The sequence below is a fragment of the Gopherus flavomarginatus genome, chromosome 2, assembly GCF_025201925.1.
Source record: "Gopherus flavomarginatus isolate rGopFla2 chromosome 2, rGopFla2.mat.asm, whole genome shotgun sequence".
In the NCBI taxonomy this organism is placed as follows: Eukaryota; Metazoa; Chordata; order Testudines; family Testudinidae; genus Gopherus; species Gopherus flavomarginatus.
In genome coordinates, this window is record NC_066618.1 from 117,863,524 (window position 1) to 117,884,274 (window position 20,751).

General features: G+C 41.9%; 1 protein-coding gene across 3 annotated transcripts in view; it reads left to right on the top strand.

The window, feature by feature from the left end:
* The window catches only part of COL15A1 (collagen type XV alpha 1 chain), a 262,588-nt gene that overhangs the window by 157,909 nt on the left and 83,928 nt on the right, over positions 1–20,751 (top strand). For all 3 annotated transcript variants that reach the window (XM_050938132.1, XM_050938131.1, XM_050938133.1), the window contains exons 14-17: positions 10,516–10,578; positions 12,757–12,792; positions 13,299–13,424; positions 16,774–16,842. In XM_050938132.1, coding sequence (XP_050794089.1) covers positions 10,516–10,578; positions 12,757–12,792; positions 13,299–13,424; positions 16,774–16,842 — 294 coding nt within the window. The remainder of the gene's footprint in view (positions 1–10,515; positions 10,579–12,756; positions 12,793–13,298; positions 13,425–16,773; positions 16,843–20,751) is intronic.

Sequence of the window (20,751 nt, forward strand, 5' to 3'; positions counted from 1 at the left end):
GTGGTTACTGAATGTAACCACTTTTCAGAGTAGAGTTAAAGGACACTTGGGGCTGGTCTCCACTATGGGGAGATTGACGCTGCCGCAATCGGTGCAGCAGACATCGATTTAGTGAGGCTAGTGAAGGTCCACTAAATTGATGGCAGAGCACTCACCGGTCAACCCTGGTACTCCAGCTATCCGAGAAGAGTAAGGGAAGTCGACCGGCGAGCATCTCCCATCAACTCTGCATGGTGAAGACACCAGAGTAAGTCAACCTAAGCTATGTCGATTCCTGCTAGGTTATTCACATAGCTGGAGTAGTTTAACTTAGGTCAGCTTACCCCGGTACTGAAGACAAACCCTTGGAAAGGCCCAATCCAGCTCTCGTCGACTTCAGCTGAAGCACGATTGACCCCACCAAAGAATTGGTGTCCAGATTAGCATTGTGTTGTTTTTCTTTCTTTTTCTCAAGCAAAGACTATTATACTTGGAATGTCCCTAATGAATCTTAGCTCAGAACATATATCTTCTCACAGATCTTTGAAGTTAAATACATTATTTTTTAAATATTAATTTATCTGATTGGTTTTATTCGTTTAAGTCACAGGATGAATTGTAAGTCTTTCATTCCTTGAGGTCTTTCCTCATGTCCTGAAGGACCTGTTTCTTGAAGCCCTTTAGAAGGTGGCTCCGAGGACATGAAACTTGGATATTTCATTTTACCACCTGCGAATAAATGAGGGGAATGATTAGGACAGTATCAACTGACTGTATTACTTGTTTAAACTAAAATAGGAAAAACAAACTGTTTGGGAGCAAACATTTAAATAACTACAAATAAATAACTACAGTTTTAAGTGACTCCTTTTAAATAGCATCAAAAGGCAACCAAGTAGAGGACAATAATACATCTGCCTTAAATGACATAATATAAATACTTGCTTTCTATAGGAGGGAAGGAAAGTGCTAGAACGAACAAAATAGGGTCCCCAAAGTAATTTAGTGTATTCTTGTTTCCTTATCAAAAAGGCTGCCAAGTTTCAGTAGGTAAGAAGGACAGTTTAAAGAACTGTGCCTGTTGAGTCAAGTAATCTTGATCAGACGAGACATTTTATGAAACCTAGGATTTCAGTTCTGTAAACCCTTTCTCATATTAGTTGTTCCATATAGCCAATATCCATATACAGCAGCTGCTGCTTATAAGCTGGTTATGGACAAACCTGAATAATATAAAAAACAATGGAAATGGTCAAAAAACAAAGAGAGAAAATGAAATTAGGATAATTCAAGACATGAAGGAGAATGGAAAAAAAAACCCCACTCTATTCAGCGTAAGCCAGGTAGGGAATAGGCTCCCTTGTGTGGCTGGTGATAGATTAGTTAAATACTGAAGGGAAACACAACTTCCTATTGCATTAGTATTTGCAAGGAGAATGCGGAGAAGGTGGCAGGAACAGAGAGATTTTTTTCAAGGGGAAGTTTGTGTTATAAAGCCAAACCTTACTGCATCACACACCTGCAATTAAAGCAATTCAGAGAAGCCTTCGGATTGGATGGTCAGATGCTCAGAATTCAGGAAGAGATGGCAGACAATTTCAACCCTAATATTCTATGATTCTGTGAATGCGGAAAAGTGACAGATACTTTTAAAGCTCTGCAAGATTTTAATGCATAAAACATGAATGGTTGGCTGAGAAATTCTCTTTGTTGCAAACCGGAACACAATTGAGTGTTGCCGCTTTTCAACTCGAGTGTCTGGCCAAAGTTTGGAGCCCTAGGGTGTTCCAGCTGGAAGCAGAAATTGATGAACTCTGGTATTTTCTTTGATGCAGTTTTGTTTATTTACAAGGAATGTACAAAGTCTTGTGTCTATGAATGCAGAAGGAACCAAGAACAAAAAGAGCAGCTTCTTAGCTTACAGTCCCAAGCCTCATTAGCCAACACCAACTCCAAAATCTTTCTCTAGCTTTGTCGAGGATCACACTGTGCTTACAGTATCCTGCTTGGCTTTACTGCCTTTCCCTTTTTCTCTTGTCTGTTCTCAGTCCCTGTGTGATCGCTCTTCCCGTACACGTCTACCCAAAACAATAATCAGCCAAATGCTCCTGACTGGGTGTATTCTGTCTCTGTGTCCATCTCACTCTCTCTCTCTCTCTTACATGTACAAACACGAAACTCTGTTTTAGTTGAGGCTTATGCTTACAGCTATATTAACTGAAGGGTGACCTCACGCCTATGAGTGTCAATGCGGTTTTAATTCAATCCATAACTAAATTTCACCCAGCTCATAACAACACCCTTCCCTGCCACCTCAGCTTCACTCATTGTCCTGATGAGGTCTAAAATGAAGACACCTAACAACCCATGCCAAAACAAAAAAGAGAAAAGAAATAATTCAACGAATGATAAATGGTTAGCTATTTACATATGTACTGCATCTTTTTGTCTGGATAGTTTTACAACATCAACATAAAAGAATTTTATTCCCACTCAAATCTCTTTGGGGCTTTTCTCTCCCCGGTGTTTTTTTCAATCAGACTCTACCCTGAGAAACGCCTGTTGTTTCTGTGGAATTTGCTGGTTGAGGCAAACTCTGCCCATTTTGTGGGAACGGGGGATTCACCTCTGTAATAGCTCTTCCAGCTTCAACTTCCACAGCTACATTCTCAGATTCAGGGGGCAGCCAAGCTGAAATTCTGTCCCCCTGATACCATCTTACATGGCTTTCATGGATAACTATGGGTTTAGTCTTGGGACCCAACTATATCCTGTACACTACTTCATTGATTTGGGTCAGTAGCATACAGGATTTCAGCGATGAGATCCGTGGTGGCCACTGAGGGGGTAGATATCCTCACATAGCCCCTGCTGCACAATCCTCAGTTCTGTGCACACGTGGCGGAGTCCCCCTTGGTGCACCAGAGGTTGGTCCTGGCAGAAGCCACCAGGATCAGAGACCTCCTAGACTACGACCCAGGGGGACTGGATGGTTCCCCTGGTGCTAGGCTGGAGCATGAGGCTCTCCACCCTTCGGCAGGCCCGGCTCTAGGGTTTTTACCGCCCCAAGCTCAGGTGGGGCTGGGGCTTGCAGGCGGCCCTGGAAGCAGAGGAAGTGATGTCACCTTCTCCCAGTACCTGCAGAGGCTTTACCCCCTCCCCTGCCCAGCGATGCAGAGAAGCCCCAATATAAGGGATGGCACAAGGCAGAGCAGCAGCCAGTGTGCAGATGAGGCAGCGCAGCCTTGGCTCTCCGGCAGGACTCGCCCTCTCCTCCCCAGGTAGCGGCTGGGCCCTGGCAGCTCAGCATCCCGGGGCTGGGGCTTCCCCTTCACATTGTGGCTAGGGGCGTGGCCCCTCACCCCGTCTAAGTGGCACAGCTCCGAGAGTGTAACTGCCTCGAAAAAAAAAGGATGGCCGGAATACCGCCCCTGGAAATGTGCTGCCCCAAACGTGTGCTTGCTTTGCTGGTGCCTAGAGCCGGTCCTGCCCTTCGGATCCCTCAGCATGTACTTCAGGAGGTTGAGGCTGCCTTACTGCCTGCTTCTCAGGTCTTCCTTGAGAGGGTCTTGCAAGAGGGAGCTCCTTTTCCATCAGGAGTCCTTCTGGCCCTCTCCTCCTCGTACCCCAAACCAGCTGTTCTGCAGACAGTTTATTTCTGAACCACGCCAGGATACCCACTGTACACACTCATGCTCCATGTGCTTCATTTTCCCACCCTTGCGTCCCATCCGGACACCAAGTGGCAGGACCTGTTACCAGCTGTGGAGGGTGGGGAACCGTGGTGGGACAGCTTGTATTATACCCTAGTTCCGCGGCCTGCTGGGGATATCAGCTGGTGGCTTCTCCACGGAGCCATAAGCACAGGAGTGTACCTGGCATGGTTCATCCCCTTCCCCGAAGCCTGCTCTTTCTGCGGCATGAGGGAGACCCTGGCGCACGTGTATCTTCAGTGTGCCAGGTTGCAGCCCCTCTTGTTTGGAGGAGGATCAACCCTTAGGCCAGCCTTCAGGTTTACCCTTAAAGTACAACCAGGGGAGCACAGAAGGGGGAAGGCAAACCCTGCTGTGAGTGGGGCTGATTACCCCAGGCCCCCCATCACCAGAGGGGGAAGCACTATAATCTGGCAAGACAAAGGAGGTGCCTTGTCGCAGTTGTCAGAGGCTATCCTTACATTTCCCCTAGCAAAAGTGTGAACATTTTCAGTGTTGGATTGTAGGGTTTCTACACAGCCCACGGTTCAACTCCCTTTGTTCCTCTTCAGGGCTTCTATATAAAAGGTTTGCTGGAACCCCTTAATTCATGCCCAGATGTGAGAAGTGCTGGGATACCCTTTGTAGTCTCACTGACTGTTGTCCTATAAGCCATCAAAAGGAATGGGATATGCTGGTCCCAGTCCCTTTGACACTGTTCTACAAAGGAGTCCCCTAGAGTCCTCTTGAACCTTTTCACCATCCCATGGGGGTGGTGATGGGAGCTCTGCAATCCCTAGAATCCCACAAATGTGTTGGAACACTTTCGATTCAGATTTTCTCCTTTGATCTTTGTGTAACTCATCTGGGACCCCAAATCTGTTGAAGAATTCATTTGCTAAGACCTCTGCTACTGTCTCAGCATCTTGATTTCTTATAAGTGTGTTAGCCTCAGGCCATTCTGTAAAGTAGTCCAGAACCACCAGCAAATACTGATTGCCAGCCTCTGTCTCAGCCAAATCCCAAGAAAATCAATAGCAGCACATTCCGTTGGTGCCCCCCACAAAATAATGCCACAAAGGGAACCTCCCCGTTTTAAAGGGATCCCCCCTTGTAATGCAAGCATCAGATTTCCTATATCAATTTTCCACATCTTGCCTGAATTTTACCCAATAGAAATTCTCCTTTAGGTTGGCTAAGGTTTTTGCAGACCCCAAACTATCCAGTAGTTTTAAAATCATGATATAACCTCAAAGCTTCTTTTTCAATGCATCTGGTACAACCAGCTGGTATTTGGCTCCATCCCCTGCTGGTTTCTCCCCACTCCTATACAATATTTCCTCTTTAAACTCCAAGCTTTCCCACTGTGACCAGAAAGCCTTTAGTGTGGTGTTATGGACAGGACACTGTGTTTCATGGTGGCTGCATGTGCAAATTGATTTTCCAGTCACACACTGATATCCAGATCCTCTCTTTGGGAAGTTTTGTCTTGTTCTGGGGTCCATTCCTGCAACCCCATCCTCATCATTCCAGTTGATGAACCAGGAACATGGGCACTTCTGGAATTAGAGGAAGTGAGCTGCCCCCATTCCCTTGAGCAACTAATTCTTTGCTCTCCTATTTGGGGCAAGGTTTGCAATTAGACTCCCAACAGAGTTGTCTGGACAGTGTATCAGCAATACCATGTTTATAGACAGGCTCATGTGTGATTGGGAAATCTTAACACTGTAGTTTCTCCAACCATCTGGCAAAGTGTCCCTCAGGATTCTTGAATCTAAAGAGCCATTGCAGGGAAGCATGGTCTGTCCTGACCACAAACTTCCTCTCATACAAATACCGATGAAAATGTTCTAGAGATTTAACCACTGCTACAAGTTCCTTTCGTGTGGTGCAATAATTTATCTGAGGAGAACTTAGACTTTTGGTGTAATAAGCAACCAGCTTCTCAAGTCCCTTGTGTTCCTGTGTCAGTACTGTCCCCAGACTATAAGCGCTAGCCTCTGTGACCAATATGAAAAGGGGGTTTTGAAACAAAGTTAGACCAAGACAGGAGCAGTCACCAGAGCCTTTTTTAACTCTGAAAATTCTACATCAGGACTGGGGCCTAAGAACATAACTATGCAAAGAGGTTTCTTTTTATTACTTAAATCCAGTACGTAGTTACATTTTTCTCGTTCTCATACTATACCATCCTTTAAACTGATTTAAGTTTTATTTGAATTGCTTTTACGAAGAAGACAAAGTGGAGTTATTTATAATTATGTGGTTGTGTCACTGCCACTTCACTGACTTGAATTCAAAATATTGATTCTTACCAGAGCTTGAAATTAAAGCACTTGTTATAAGAGTTTTGTACTAGATATCATCATGAATGTTCATTTGGCATTGTTTCTCAGAACAAAATTTGCTAAAAGAGAAGTCAGAGATTCCTGTCCATTTTTTTTCAATATTGTCAAGTGGTTTTCCCAAGATGGGACGTTTCACTTGAAAATTTATTGTGAAATGATAGTGATCCTGTTTGAGTCTAAGATCTCTTTAACATTGCTAAAATTAAAAAAAAACTCTGTTTGTGATCTAAACAGTAGGAATCTTTTTTTATATACAAAAAAATTTCCTTTTTATTATTTGGGTGTCTTTTTAAAGATAGTCTTCCATAACAAGCTCAGCTAGGAGGAGAGGGCGAGAAGAGAAGAAGAACAGCCACAAAAAGATTTTTGACCAGTAAGAAATTCAGCCATGGTATCGCATATAATAGCAGCTACAGTCCATGAAACGTTATCAAGAAAATTGTATAATCTGGAAAATAAGAAATTTTGGAAGAAAGGAAAATCATTAAGGTACTTCAAGTGTTTTGGCCTCACTTAAGAATGATTCAGCAAGTTCAGGAGGTACAAAACCTTTGACCTTCGTTGAAATCCCCAAAACATTTTTCTCCCTAAGTGGTACATAGTTGTTGACACATTCTTTCACTGTAGCAAGATTCTAAGCCTACTAGATATGGTGGGGTTTTCTTTATAAACTCACAGGGCAGATTCAGGCATAGTCTATATCAATTCATGATCGTGGGAGCCCAATCCTGAATGAAGCTGAGTGCCTCCTGAGAGTCTAAGATTATGTCTACACTACATCATTTACAGCCGCAAAGCTGCACCACTGTAGCACTTCCTTGTGAAGATGCTCTAAGCTGACAGAAGAAAGCTCTCCCATCGGCTTAATAACTCTTGCCTCTGCAAGAGGCAGTAGCTATTTCAGCGGGAGAGCTGTCTACACTGGAACTTACGTTGGTATAACTTATGTTGCTCACAGGGGTGGCTTATTCACACCCCTGCAACATAAATTATAACGAAGTATTTCGTAGTGTAGACATAGCCTCAGATACTGATTCCGCAATGAAGCCAGATTCAGCAAATCACTTAAGTGCATACTTGTGTAAATAGGGATAGATTTAAGTACATACTTTGGGCCTCATCCAAAGCCATTGAAATCAATGGAAGTTTTTTCAGATAAGACATTGTTGAGACCAGAAGTCACCACCCACTCTGCAATGTCTTGCATGCTAGACCTTCTTCTTAAATTCCATTTGAAGTGGCCTTTCTCTGAGTCAACTCACTACTATGGCAGCTGTTGCAGTATCATCAGAGGATTCTACATAACAAGGCTCCCCTCCCCCAACTATTCCCTGTGAGCCGGGATTCCACCATAGCTTTGACATGATTTGTGAGAAGTCGCTACTTGAGTCTACCAGAAATTTGTGCTCTTTAGCTTCCAGTTTCCTTCCCTATCCTTTTCGCTACCCCTGCACCAGAACCACATTGCTTCTGCTTTAGTGAGAACTCTCTGAAGCCATAGCTGGGAATCAGGATATGGCACTACTATAAAAAACAAAACATTATAATCCTTGTTGCAGTGATGCTCACAAGTCATATAGCTGTGATATTCTGAACAAAATGTTATCTAACAAACACTGCATCCAAAATAGGTCAGGCTTCTTGATGAGTATTACTGCAAGTTGGAGGAATTTCATTGACAAATCTTGCAAGACAATCTGGGATCCCGGCGGCGCTTACTGTGGCTCCTGGGAAGCGGCCACCATGTCCCTGCAGCCTCAAGACTCAGGGGTGGCCAGGGAGGCTCCATGCACTGCCTTCGCGCCCACAGATGCCACCCCTGCAGCTTCCATTGCTCATGGTTCCTGGCCAGTAGGAGCTGTGGAGCCATCCTCAGGGCAGCGCACGGAGCCTCCCTGGCCACCCATGTGTCTAGAGGCTGCAGGGACCTGGCGACCGCTTCTGGGTGCCATGGGGAGCTAGAGCAGGCAAGGAGCCTGCCTTAGCCCTGGGCCCCAGCTGCACTGCTGACCGGACTTTTAACAGCCCGACTGAAGCCTGCAGGCTCCCTTTTTCACTGGCGTTCTGGTTGAAAACTGGATGTCTGGCAACCCTACATGTGTAACATAAGCATGTGAGTAGTCTTGATTCCAGTGGGACTACTCATCTGTTTAAAGTTAAGACTATGCTTAAGGACCTGGCTGAATCAAAGACTTAGTTATTTAAGAGGTCTCTTACTGGAAATGTCTTGAAAAGCCTTGGATTAAAAACTGCCTTTTGTAACTGGAAATATCGCTTTTCCTAACTGCTTTAAGTAGCATCTGATATTGATCTGATTATATAGTTTTGTTTGTTAAATATACATGAAGTTGAAATAGCTCATTGCATCTTTTGTCAGCATTTATATGGTTACATTTCTTTAAAAAATCGTTTTTATGTGCAATTTTGTAAAGACAAGTGATGCAGAAGAATTTAAATGTATAGTAATAGCATACTTGAGGCTACTCAAAAGCTATAAAGCACATGTGTAGCCATATGATGATAAGACTTCAGATCATTGTACACTGCATGAGTAAGAATCATAATCATGAATAATTAATTACAATTTTAATGCTAATCCAAACCTCCCAGCCAAAATAGTCACTGTACAATATAAAATAAACCTAAAACATAATGAAAATTATTCCAATTTTGTTAATGTTAAAAATTTATACCGTATCAACTATAGTGGGTCCAGAAGGCAGAAATGGAAAGTGAGGAGAGAAGGGTGGAAAATGTCAGGCCAGTAAGTGGCCATCCTAAAAAGCACCAGACAAATGTAATAACGTTTGAGGTGCAGTGCCTCATTCATTTGTTGCTGACAACGCACTCCATGGTGCAGTGTTACATTTGGAAACCACCTGCCACATTTTGTGCTCTATCACAATCTCAAATCCATGTACAGGCTGCCAATTCAAATGCTGCACCCCTGGGTGGCTTCTCAGCAATGACTGTAGCAGGCTCATCAATCTCTACATGTGGCCCAGCCCCCACTGGAAGGGGACAGAGCCATTCTGATTGTGAGCACTGCAGAGACAGTCTCCCTGCCCTGAGTTCTGTTGCCCAGTGCCACAGTGGCCTGAAGCAGCCTTAAAGAAGAATTATAGGGAAATTCCTGCTCATTTCCTGCAGCCCTGACCTTGAACACGCTCACTACAGACAGAATCTCTGGGGAGTTAGGTACCAAACTCTTAAGTCTCTCTGAGCAGGTGCATAGTGAAAAATGTCAAAGGCTGATAACTTAGCCAAATTTGGAAACTCTTTAATGGGGCTGGCAAAAGGCACATCCCTGACACCAGTTGGGGATCGTGATCTGAGCACAGAGCAAGGGCCCCACAGATTGAGAATTTCAGTCTGCCACTGTGTAGCTTTTAATTCTTTCCCTCTACCTCTGGGTGTCCCTCCCCCGAATGATTTCCTTCATCATTCTCTATCTGGCTCTGTTTCTTTTTGAAACCCCTTTCCCTCTCTCTATTTTTTTTATTCTTCCTTCCCCCTCCCCCTTCCCCTTCCATATTCTGTTGTGTCTTCTGTGCTTGCCCATGTTGGACCCTTCTTTCTCCTTTACACTGTGTGGCTGAGTTTCCCCTTTTTTTCCTGCTCTCTTTCATTCTCTCTTGTTTCTCCTTTCCTCTCCCCACAGTTCTTCCTGTGTCTCAGTCCCATTCACAAGGACCCGCAAATTCCCTTCCCCATTCTTCTTTCTTCCTTTCTCCAGGAGCCCCTTTCAGTTTCACTTAACATGTATTGGGCCTGTCTGTGGGGGCAGACCCCCCCAACTCTGGGGGTTGGGAACAGGGAAAAGGACCTAAGGGAAGCTCTAAATTATATTGGCTAGAATGATCACTCTGCCAGCTGGAGATGGCTAGAGTGTTGCATGCTCCAGTCCCAGCCTCTTCCACTGTGGCCACAGCCAGGGTCCTCTCAGGAATGCTGCTTCTGAGATTTTTTCTGTATTTCCTGTATTAAAAAAAAAAATTGTAAATAGGCTTTTTACCAGTTCGGTGCCATCCAATGATTCCCTGTCGTCAGAGGACTCCCTGAGTGCCCTGTTAGGGTGGCTCTCCACCCTGTTGGCACTGTCACTGTGGTGGAAAGGGGTAAGAGCTGGGATCCAGGATCTGGGCCGTGAAGTAGAGATGCCAACATTTCCAAGTAGACATAAGGCCGGATCCTGCATTCCTCAAACACTTAAACCTCTTGCTGATTGCAAGAAAAGCAGAATCAGGACCATAATAGCAAGTAATCTCAGTCCTTACATGAACTTTGTTTCTCATTAAGTATTAGTGTCACTCTTCAGTTGCATAAAGACCAACACATCAGAAATGAAAACTCAGAAATACAAATCACTGGAGTAGAAGGTTACTAAGGCATATTAGAGTTTATTTTTTTAAGTTGTATTAGTTCAAATAAGGTCATTTGGGCAGGGTATTTTCTTTGTGATGGGAGCAGGTGCTTATATCTACTATCATTTGCAGGGGCCCCAAGGACATCCTGGACTTGATGGAATGGTTGGCCCTCCTGGAAAGAAAGGAGAAAAAGTAAGTTAAAAATCTAAGGTCTGAGTTCTGCATAAAATCTTTGTCACTTCTGAGCCACAGGAACCCTGAATAATTTACTGAATCCAGTTCCTAATGCTTGTTAAAAATCTCAAATGACTGTTTGAACAACCTTATAATGTCCTGTTGCGTCCAGTCCTATTTTTTAATAGATAATGTACAACAATTACATGTAATTCATCCATAGAAAGGCAGAGTAATATTTAGGTTTATGCAAGTAAAGTACATGGGGCAGATGAAATCCATCCCTCCAGCCAAAAGTGGCCTATAGCTGCAGCACAACTCCCTACTGCGGATCTTCCACTGCATTTTTGTGGGGCGCTAGGGTCACTGGAACTACTAAATTGTGGATTCTATAGTCCATTCTCATCTTCTCCTTCTGCCTGGGCCTGTGTGTAAGCCACCTATATGGTGCTAATGTTGCCTACATTTGCAATTTTGTCATGAGTGTTGCAATATTTGGTGTTTTCTTAAAACTTGTGCTTCTGGAGTCAAGTGATTGCATGAGAATCTCTGTTTTCATTAAAATCAAGTAAGTTTCTGGCCCTTATTGTTGCAGAGAAAATCTGGAAAATGGGACCTGAGTGCACCCTAAAGGCTCAAAAACCAGAAGGCAAAGAAAAAGAGCCCCAATATTTTCTTTAAAAAATCTCAGGATATTTAAGCCAGTCTCATGATTTTGTTGAGGCTGATTCACTAGTTTTTAATACTTAGGGTTGGCAGTACTGTGGTACAAATGGGGTGCTTGGGCCCCCTCTGTGTGACTATTCCAGTGATCCCCACACTGAACCAACATGGACCAGAGAGAGTTAAAATAAATTCCAGAGCTCAGGGCTTGATCTTGTGTCCTTTGTAGTCAATGGCAAAGTTCCCATTGACTTCAGTAGGACAAGATCAGTTCCCCTGGGAGGGTCCTGAGAAGAATAAAGATGTCTGGTAAACTAAATTAACCTGCATATCAGATTTTAGGGTGAAAGTCTGGAGGGGAGAGGGGTTAATTGGAAGAATGCCATTTTCATTCAGATCACATTCCTCAGAAAGAGGGATAAGGCCAGTTGTCTTGTCTTTCGGAGCCTATTTTCCACACTGTGTGTATTTGATAAGAATTAAATTATAAATGAAGCACTCTGCACGCTGCAGTTGCTCAAAGAATAGTCAGTGCACAGCAGCACCATCAAGTCTGCCAAATCCATTCCCACCTGTCGAGAGTAGTTTTACATGCTTCCTGTCATTTCTCTTTCTAACAAATCATTCTTTGTTTGTCTGCTATTGTTTTATCATTGCTGTTTACTCTCTCTGTTGAGTGCTCATATGGTCAAAATTTCCATTGTCTGTCTGTGTAGGAGCTATAGTATTTGGCCAGATATTATATGTATTGCTATTAATTCAGTTAGTGTGAATGGAAAAAAATATCTGTTTTCATACTCTGGGTTTCTGGCTATTCTGTAAACTGAATAGAAAGAGAACGGCAAGGAAAAGAGATGGAAAGTGTGAGAGAGGCTTCAGTAAAAGCTGAGTGAGGTAGAAGAACAGATTGATGTCAATCCATTGTAGAGTACATAGGCAGGCTGACATTTGCAGTGTCTGACCTGTGCCATTCAGAGAACACCGAATACAGGAACTCTGCTTGTTTATTAAGGTTCCCATATCCCTTTCAAACAGAGATTTGTCACAGATTGGGTGTGTATAAGAAAATCAGGTTGCTAGATTACCACAGTGGAACCATAAAAACATCTATAGCAATGTTAGCATTCTTTGACTGGGTCATACTTACAATTTGCTTGAGATCAAATCCTGCTCCCATTGCATTCAATGAGAATTTTCCCATTGACTTCAATGAGGTGAAGATTTCATCCTTGATATTTGATTCTGTGTGATCCAAACCTCTAAAACCTGCTGCAATAATCAAAATACTAGATTGCTTCCTGTCTGCAAACCACACTGGAAGCGCTAGTCATTTGCAGATGTAACTAGTCAACTTAAGGTTGGATTTTTTAACCAGCAGCTTTAATGCTTATTATAAACCAGCATTATGACCTCAATAAACTCAACAACAAAGGTATTCACTGAAACCTGAATTAAGCAGAGCATATATCTGTGTTCTCTATGCCTAAAACATTTAATCCTGCTCAATTAACTGACCCTGGTTTTATTTTACAGGGTGATCAAGGTCTTCCTGGTGCAGTTGGCCCAAAGGTAAAAGGATCAAGCTGTGTTTATTTTGAAGTATAGCATAACAACATCCCTCAGGTATAGTGTGTCACACATAGTTTGGCATTGTATTTTGCCTATCAAAAGTTTCCTGAAAACAGCCGAAAGAAAGCCAAGATAAAGCAGATTAACAAAATGAATATTTGTAATTTTTCAATATTTTTTTGTCTGGGGCTCGAGATTCAGGGTACCTGCGTTCTATTCACGACTCTGGCTACTGCCCTGCTTTGTTGAAGCAAATGACTTCACCTCTCATTGTCTCATTTCTTGTTTATAAAATGAGGTGAACCCTACATCACAAGGATGTTGCAATTCTTAATTTAATAATTTTTGAAAAGTGCTTTTTGATCCTTGGGTTGAAAAAGTCCAGAAGAATATTGTTCTGCAACCTAACTAAATCAGTGAAAATAATTTTCAGTCAAACAAATCCTGTATTCACATCTACGTGTTATAATTGTTCAGTAAAATCATTTGTTGCCCTTTTGCTTTAGGGAGATGCTGGAGATATTGGATCACCAGGCCCAGAAGGTCAGGCAGGTGCTGATGGGCAGCCTGGAAAGCCTGGGCCTCAAGGACCACCGGGCCCACCTGGCCCAGGCTATGGGTTTGGATTTGAGGTGCTCTTCTATTAAAAGGGTTAATTGTAGATGCAAAGTTATTGGCTTCAGTGGAAGGACAGCATGCTCATTAACACTTTTCCTGTCTAACTATCTTTTAGACAAGTTTGATCACACTGAATACTCTCCATAAAGTTTCTCTTCAGGTTTACTTTATTTTCTTCCAATCTACAGATAAATTGTTCACTGTTTTTTATCTCAGTGGAACTTAGCCCTCTATTTGGCCGTAATTATTGTTCATTTCTGATTGCTTTCTTCAAGTTACTTTTATACAAATATTCCGTGATCTTAATGCCAACAACAGAATTGTTGTGCTATAAGCTAAAGCTCTTATCACACAATTTTCACAACCGCTTTAGTAGTTTATTTTAGTTTGTAAATAATTTATAGGGTAGACTTAAAGATGTGATGACAGCTGCTGTAGTGCATTAAACCTGAGCTTCAGATTCTGCTTTAACATGCCAGTTTTCACATGCTGTCATTTTAGAGGCCATAAGTTTGGTTTAGGCAGGTCAGTTGTGTAAGCCTGAAAGACACAAAATGCAGAAATTTGGTAGTAATGTCATACAGTGTAATCCTCAACAGGAACATTTTCTCACAAAACCAAACAAATGAAGATTGCAAATTGAGACATTACGTTTTATTTATACATATAGTGCCTCCTCTGTTTTAAAATTTGAACTCACCTAGGGCTCAGTTCAGTCCTTTATCTGAAAACAGTTCATAGTGCAGAAAAATAGCTGAATCTCAGCACTGTGAGTGAAACATACTGCTGCAAATTATATCTTCCCTTTCTGGCAGACTTGGGGTAGAGGATCTGGTTGTTACCACCTACTGGGTTTTAAACATCCATATTTTTGCTGATCTTAAAAGGTTGGCATTTAACCTCCATCTATGCCCAAGTATGGGTCATCCTCTCTCTCTATGTTTGTGTTTTTCATCTCCTGGTTGGCTGTTCAGTTTGAGAAAGGCTCTCTAGCTATTTTTTTTCTGTATGGGACATAATATACATCAGATCAGTAACCAAGATTAATTTTATGTGAGGAATAAACAATGTTTGGCTAATAATTGAAAACATCTTATCCAGGATAAAGTCGGGACCTTTAGAACTTCTCAGTTTTATCTGAGATATATAAATATGGTTTCCTCAGTGTTTGCATTGTTCCTTTATACTTCCCTATACTTACTCTAGGAAATACATTGAATATGTTAAATATGGAGGTTATGTAACTGCCAGTGCTTATTTAAGGACAAATTCTAATACCCTTATTCACACCTTACTCCCCAAGTAATTCTGCTGAAGGCACTGTAACTATCCATGAACTAAAGTGCTACTAAACTAAAATAAAGATACCAGAATCTGGCCAGTAGATATCTCCAGCAATTCATTTATTTTGAAGGAGCACCACTGTATTTGTTGTTTGCACTTGGTTCAGGAGGGGATAAAGGACAGTTAGGAGCCAGTTATGGCCAGCCATGGTCCAAACCCCAAAATAAGTCAGAGCCCCTAGGAAGGGCTCTGCCTTATGCCAGGTAACTAGGAACTCCAGCTAGGAACTAGGACAATCAACCCCTTGAGAGCTAGTGAAGCGTGGGGTGCTCTGTCCCACCCCCATCATAGCCCCTGGGTAGTTGACATAGAAGCCAGCTTTGCCCCTCTGTCCCAGCTGAGAGGTCTCTTGCGCAGAGGGAATTTGCAGCTGGCCAATTAGGGCCAAATTTTGCCATTTTGATCCCCTAAGTCTGAGTGGTATGAAGTTGCCAGAATTGCAGGAGATAATCAGGATCGGGGCCCCATTGCATTGGCACCATACAAAGGCATAGGAAGGGCTGGTTCCCACAACATAAATTGGCCAGCCAGCTCTGAGCTGGAATAGCAGAACTACATTTGTTTAATCGTAAGCCAGGAAGATCAGGATGATTGTCCTTTCCCCATTTCTAGAGGGAAATCCCGTCTAGGAATAGACTTGCTGATCCTACGTGATCATTTTGATTCCTGCTGCTGCCACCTGAAGACAAATGTTGTGCCTGTTCTCAAGTTGGTATGCCAGTTTCGTTAGGGCAGTGCTAGTGTTTGGTTGGCAATCTGTTTATTGCCCTAAGCATGTCTCTTCTGCAAAGCACTGCTTTCAGCACTTGATAGCAGCTGTTATTAATTATGTGCCAAAGCTGAGCTGCACTGGGGAAAGAAAGAGACCGGGTTTACTGGCCCTTGTGCTTGCCAAAAGAACAGTCTGTATTGCAGAAGGGACCTGGTAAACCTATTAAAAACACATGAGTGTCAAAAATGACAGTGTGTTATATAAAACAGACATTAGGCACTCTCTTTGATGGAAAAGTATTGCCACAAGGAGACCAATTAAAACGCAACGGAGTCAAGGTGAAGGAACATGCAACACAAGTGCATTCACCTTGGGAAGTGAGCAAACAGCTAAACAGTTCAAAGCTCATAATCTCAACAGATATTTCATTTGGTATTTGATGCACTTTGACTTACAGTTTGTAGAAAGAAGGAAAAAAAGGGCTCTGCAGCATTCAGCCATACTTTTCTGCCCTAATGGTGTGGTATGTAAGTGATGTAGAAACAGATTGAGAAAGAGTGTTGCACTCTCCACTGCTGTAAAAGAATTGGCATATATATAAAGAAAATGCACGTTTCTCGGTAATAGAGATCTGCCCTCTGCTTCAGAGAGCCTTTCCCCATGCATGGACATTGCAGTTCTCTCAGCTCGTGCTCATTTCAGTGATCCATGTGAATCGCCTTTTGCATCCACAGTAATTACAGGCAGGAGACCAATGTTCAATTGTGAGGGGAAGAAATAACTTTAGTTCTTGAATCACAATTAGGCTGCTTGGCAAAGTGCCTCCAGAGCCTCCTTTGTCAGAACAGATATAAATGTTTAAGCAATTTAGCTTTGAAAAGTAATTACAGTACGCACAGCTATACAAAGCAGCATAATGCTATGAGATAGTTAAATGACAAAACACAAATCCGACACCAGAAATTAAAGTAGTACAAAGTACTCTTGAAAATGGAAAGTTACTTTCACTCTGTTCTCCTGTTTTTTCAGTGTGAAATAATGCGGAAGGTTGATAAAGTGACAAATCTATCACTCTGTGAGGTTCTCGATTGGCACAAAGGATCAATGTGCTGTTCCCACATTTGAATATAGCTTACCTCTAATACTTAGCAGTGAACTGATAGAAAAATGGTTTTGGAGAAGAATTTAAAGTATGTTTGGTTTTTCTTCAATGCCTTTGCTTTTTAAGATTCAAGTGGAAGTCCTGATATAAAATGGCTGTGAGTGTAAAATATAATGTTCTCTGATTCTTTTCTCTTTCATTATAGGACATGGAAGGCTCAGGGAGCATCAGTTTGTTGAGTGAACCCAGAATTCCAGGATCAAGAGGGTCAAATGTAAGATTTTTGGCTAGGGTTTTAATTTGGTTTTCAAAAAAAAATTGTTTGAAATATATTCCTCCCATTTTATATGCAGTCTGTCTGGAAGACTGGAATACTTTGAGTATGTTAACTAGTCCAGCTATATTATATTATTCTGTTTCATGCAGAGCCAGGCTATTCTTTCTGTCTTAAGAAAAATGGGTAGTAGGAGGACCCAGATCTGTCTCACACAGGTGAAATCTGGAGTGATTCTACTGGTTTTGATTGAGTTGCTCTTGATTTATATTATACTAAATTATTATCAGGATGTTGCCCAGGAAATCTGTATAGTTTTCATGTAATTTTTGGGGGTATTTGATTAGTTTAAATATTTGCTGATCTGTTACAGTTTTAAAAGTTTATAGGATAAAGTGCAGTTTTTTTCTCTATCTCCTTATCTGCTCTTTCCCATTAGTCTTAATACATGACTTTTCTCACCTAAACATGAAAAAAACAAAACAATAAAAACCCACTTCTCCTTCCTCCCTTTTTTCCCCTCCAGCCCGACTGATCAAGCTGTCTAGTTATGCAACCTTGATTTTTAAACTAAACTTTTTAGGAGAAAGAATTATTGTGTAAAGGTCAGTGAAAGGGTCTGCTCATTGTGTAGCAGCTGTCTAAATAAAACAATAATAGCAAAAACCTCAAACAAACAGTGTTAGGCTATATAGATAATGAGAGAGGAAATAATACTGAAGCTATTATAATGCCATTACTCAAATCTGTCTGTGCCCACACTTAGAATAATCTTATCAGTTCTGGTCATCCTGTCTCAAAAAAGAGGTATTCAAAAGAAAGGGACAATGGATGGACAATAAAAAGGATTAGTGGCCGGGAGAAGGTTCTTCATGAGGAGAGATTGAAAAGATTGAGAGTGCTAAGTTTAGCGAGAAGATGAATAAGAGTGTACATGACTGTGAAGTATAGAAAATAATGAGGAGAAGGTAAATATACTCAGTTTCATAATTCAAGGTTAAGGGGATACTCAGTGAAGTTGAAAGGCAACATATTTAAAACAGAGAAGAAAATAATCATTTTACACACTGTTTAGCTGACCTGTGGAACTCCCTGCCACAAGAGTGAAGTCAAAGTCTTGTCAGGATTCAGAGTGATTGGACATTTATACAGATAATAAAAACATCTCTAGTTACATTAGCTAGGATACAATTCTTTTTTTTAGAATGAATGTGACACTCTTATGTATCCTGGCATAAGCCAGCCTGTGACTGATTTCCCCTATGGGTAGTTTATTTCACAACTGTCCACTAATATGTTTCTTGCACCTTCTGAAACATCTGCAATGGTCCACTGTCTGTAACAAGATACTGAACTAGACAGAGCACTGCTCTGGGCTGAAATGGCAATTTCTATGTTCTTCTTCTAACTCCCCATGTATCACCTATAATTTAGCTTTTAACCCCTCTATTCCATTTAAATTGGTTTTACAGAGGTCTCTAATGACCAGCTGCTGATTGTCTAAAAGCCTGTTTTTCTGCCTTATACTCCTTTATCCTTTTCACTCTGCAGCCTTTGACATTGTAGGCTCTTCAGTATCCATGGTCACTGTCACTCTCTGCCGACTGTGATCACTTCTTGTTCATAATCTCCAAGATACAAACTCGAGGAGTTTGTGAAAACTCTTCTGCTCCCTCCTCCATACCCCACAGGCTGGCAGGTACGGCTCCAGGCACCAGCATTCCAAGCTGGTGCTTGGGGCGGCATTCTGCAAGGGGCGGCAGTCCCTGTTGTTTTACCCCTAAGCAGCGTGCCGAATTGCCGCTGCGGAAGGCAGTCTGTATACCCTTAGGGCAGCAGGCGCGTTTCCGCGGTGAGGGCAATTTGGTGGCAGCTTCTATGTTTAGCTGTCAAGGGCAGCTTCAGCTAAACATAGAAGCTGCCGCTGAATTGCCACCACCGCGGAAACGCGCCTGCCACCCTAACGGCACACGGACTGCTTCCGCCCCTCGCGGCAGCAATTCAGTGCGCTGCTTGGGGTGGCGAAAACTGTAGAGCTGGCCCTGCAGGCTGGATTCCTTCATTTTCCAAAATTGCTTTCTTGAATTCTAATTTTTTTTGCTGTTGTGTTCTGTAAACTATATGAATTCAAAATGAACGATTAAGTGAAATTGACATAAATTCACTGTATCACTAATGTTCAGAAGCAGACTCAGACATGCATTCCATAGTGAAATGAAAGTAAGTCCTTAAAAGTGAAATTCAGTGCCCCACCATATACTGACCTCGACTATAATTGGCAGACCTGTGAAACACGCCAGTTGGAATGACATGCTGGGTTAATGTTCTAGCCTTTCATTGTCAGAGACTTAGCTATAAATTCTGAGTTTTAGGTCACATAGAATAATTAATTAGGGCATTTGTTTATGTCACAAAGCCATCATATGTTTGGGCACAATAGGGTATTTCTGCTTAAAAACAGTTGAAGACTGGAAGAGTAGGGGATATTGCAGGTAGGGGCTGAAGTGGATTAAGAATGCCGCACGTACCTGCCCTCTCTGTGCTTGGCTTAACAGCTGTGTTAGTTGCTCAGTTTCATGCACCAGTAAAAATAAACATGGGACCTAGCGGTTATGTAGGCTTTTCCCCATTCTGATGTAAGCTATAGAGTTCTGCACAGAGTTCAAATCATGGGCAGTTGGGTTTTTTTTTGGCATATTTAAGCCAGATTCACTCTGCCTAGAGCAGGAAAGTACCAAATGCAGTCAGGGCTGGAGCATGGTACTGTTTCCTCCATCACCCTCCCTAGAATTTTTGCCAGTCTTTGCAACTCTAAAATCTACCAGGGACTCCATGGGAGTGCTCTCAGTGGGGGTGCACTGAATCAGTGTATTCCCAGCCACCTTGGTCATGCAGTGCCACCCACTATTAACGCTGTGCTACCTGGTGGAGGGCAGGGTTCTGCCATTTCGCACCATCACAACTGCCCTCTTTGCAGACTTTGCTCTTGTGCGTTCCCTCCATTCAAAGCCAGCGTCACTTTGGGGGAAGGGATCTGCCCTCGTGAGCTACTTACATCCTATAAAACCTTTAGAGGTTTCTGCCTGTGTTAAAAAGAAGACTGTCTGCTTCTAAGAGGATTTTAATTAAAACCAGCTATTAGGAGGTACTTTGGGTTTGTTTGTACTGCATCTATTCTGTCACAATTTCTTTAGATGGGATTGTAATTTCTCAAAGAGACACTGAACAAAAGATTCATATTATCATTTTGTGTGTAATTTATAGCAATGATTATAAAACAGGGACAATCTGCTGTATAGTTTATATAAACCTTTAGTTCAGCCTTGTATTAAGAAATTGGTAGTTCTGTTTAAAGCAGTGGTGTCAAGCCTATTTGGTGAAGAGGCCTGAATTCTGTTTTTAATTATAGTCTGTGGGCTAGGCTATAATTTTAGGGCTCTCTACTCTTCCCCCCACCCATTCCCAAGATTAAGGGTAGAATATGGCTTTTATGTAGTAAATAAATATTTAATTTGGGCTGTCAATTAATCATAGTTAATTCACGCAATTATCTAAAAAATTATTCTGGATTAATTTTTTAAATTGTGATTAATCACAGTTTTAATTGCACTGTTAAACAATAGAATACCAATTGAAATGTATTGAATATTTTGGATATTTTTCTACATTTTCATATATATTGTATTCTGTGTTGTAACTGAAATCAAAATGTATATTATTTTTATTACAAATATTTGCACTGTAAAAATGATAAAAGAAATCGTCTTTTTCAATTCACCTCATACAAGTACTGTTGTGCAATCTCTTTGTCGTGAAAATGCAATTTACAAATGTAGATTTTTTTATTACATAACTGCACTCAAAAACAAAACAATGTAAAACTTTAGAGCCTACAAGTCTACTCAGTCC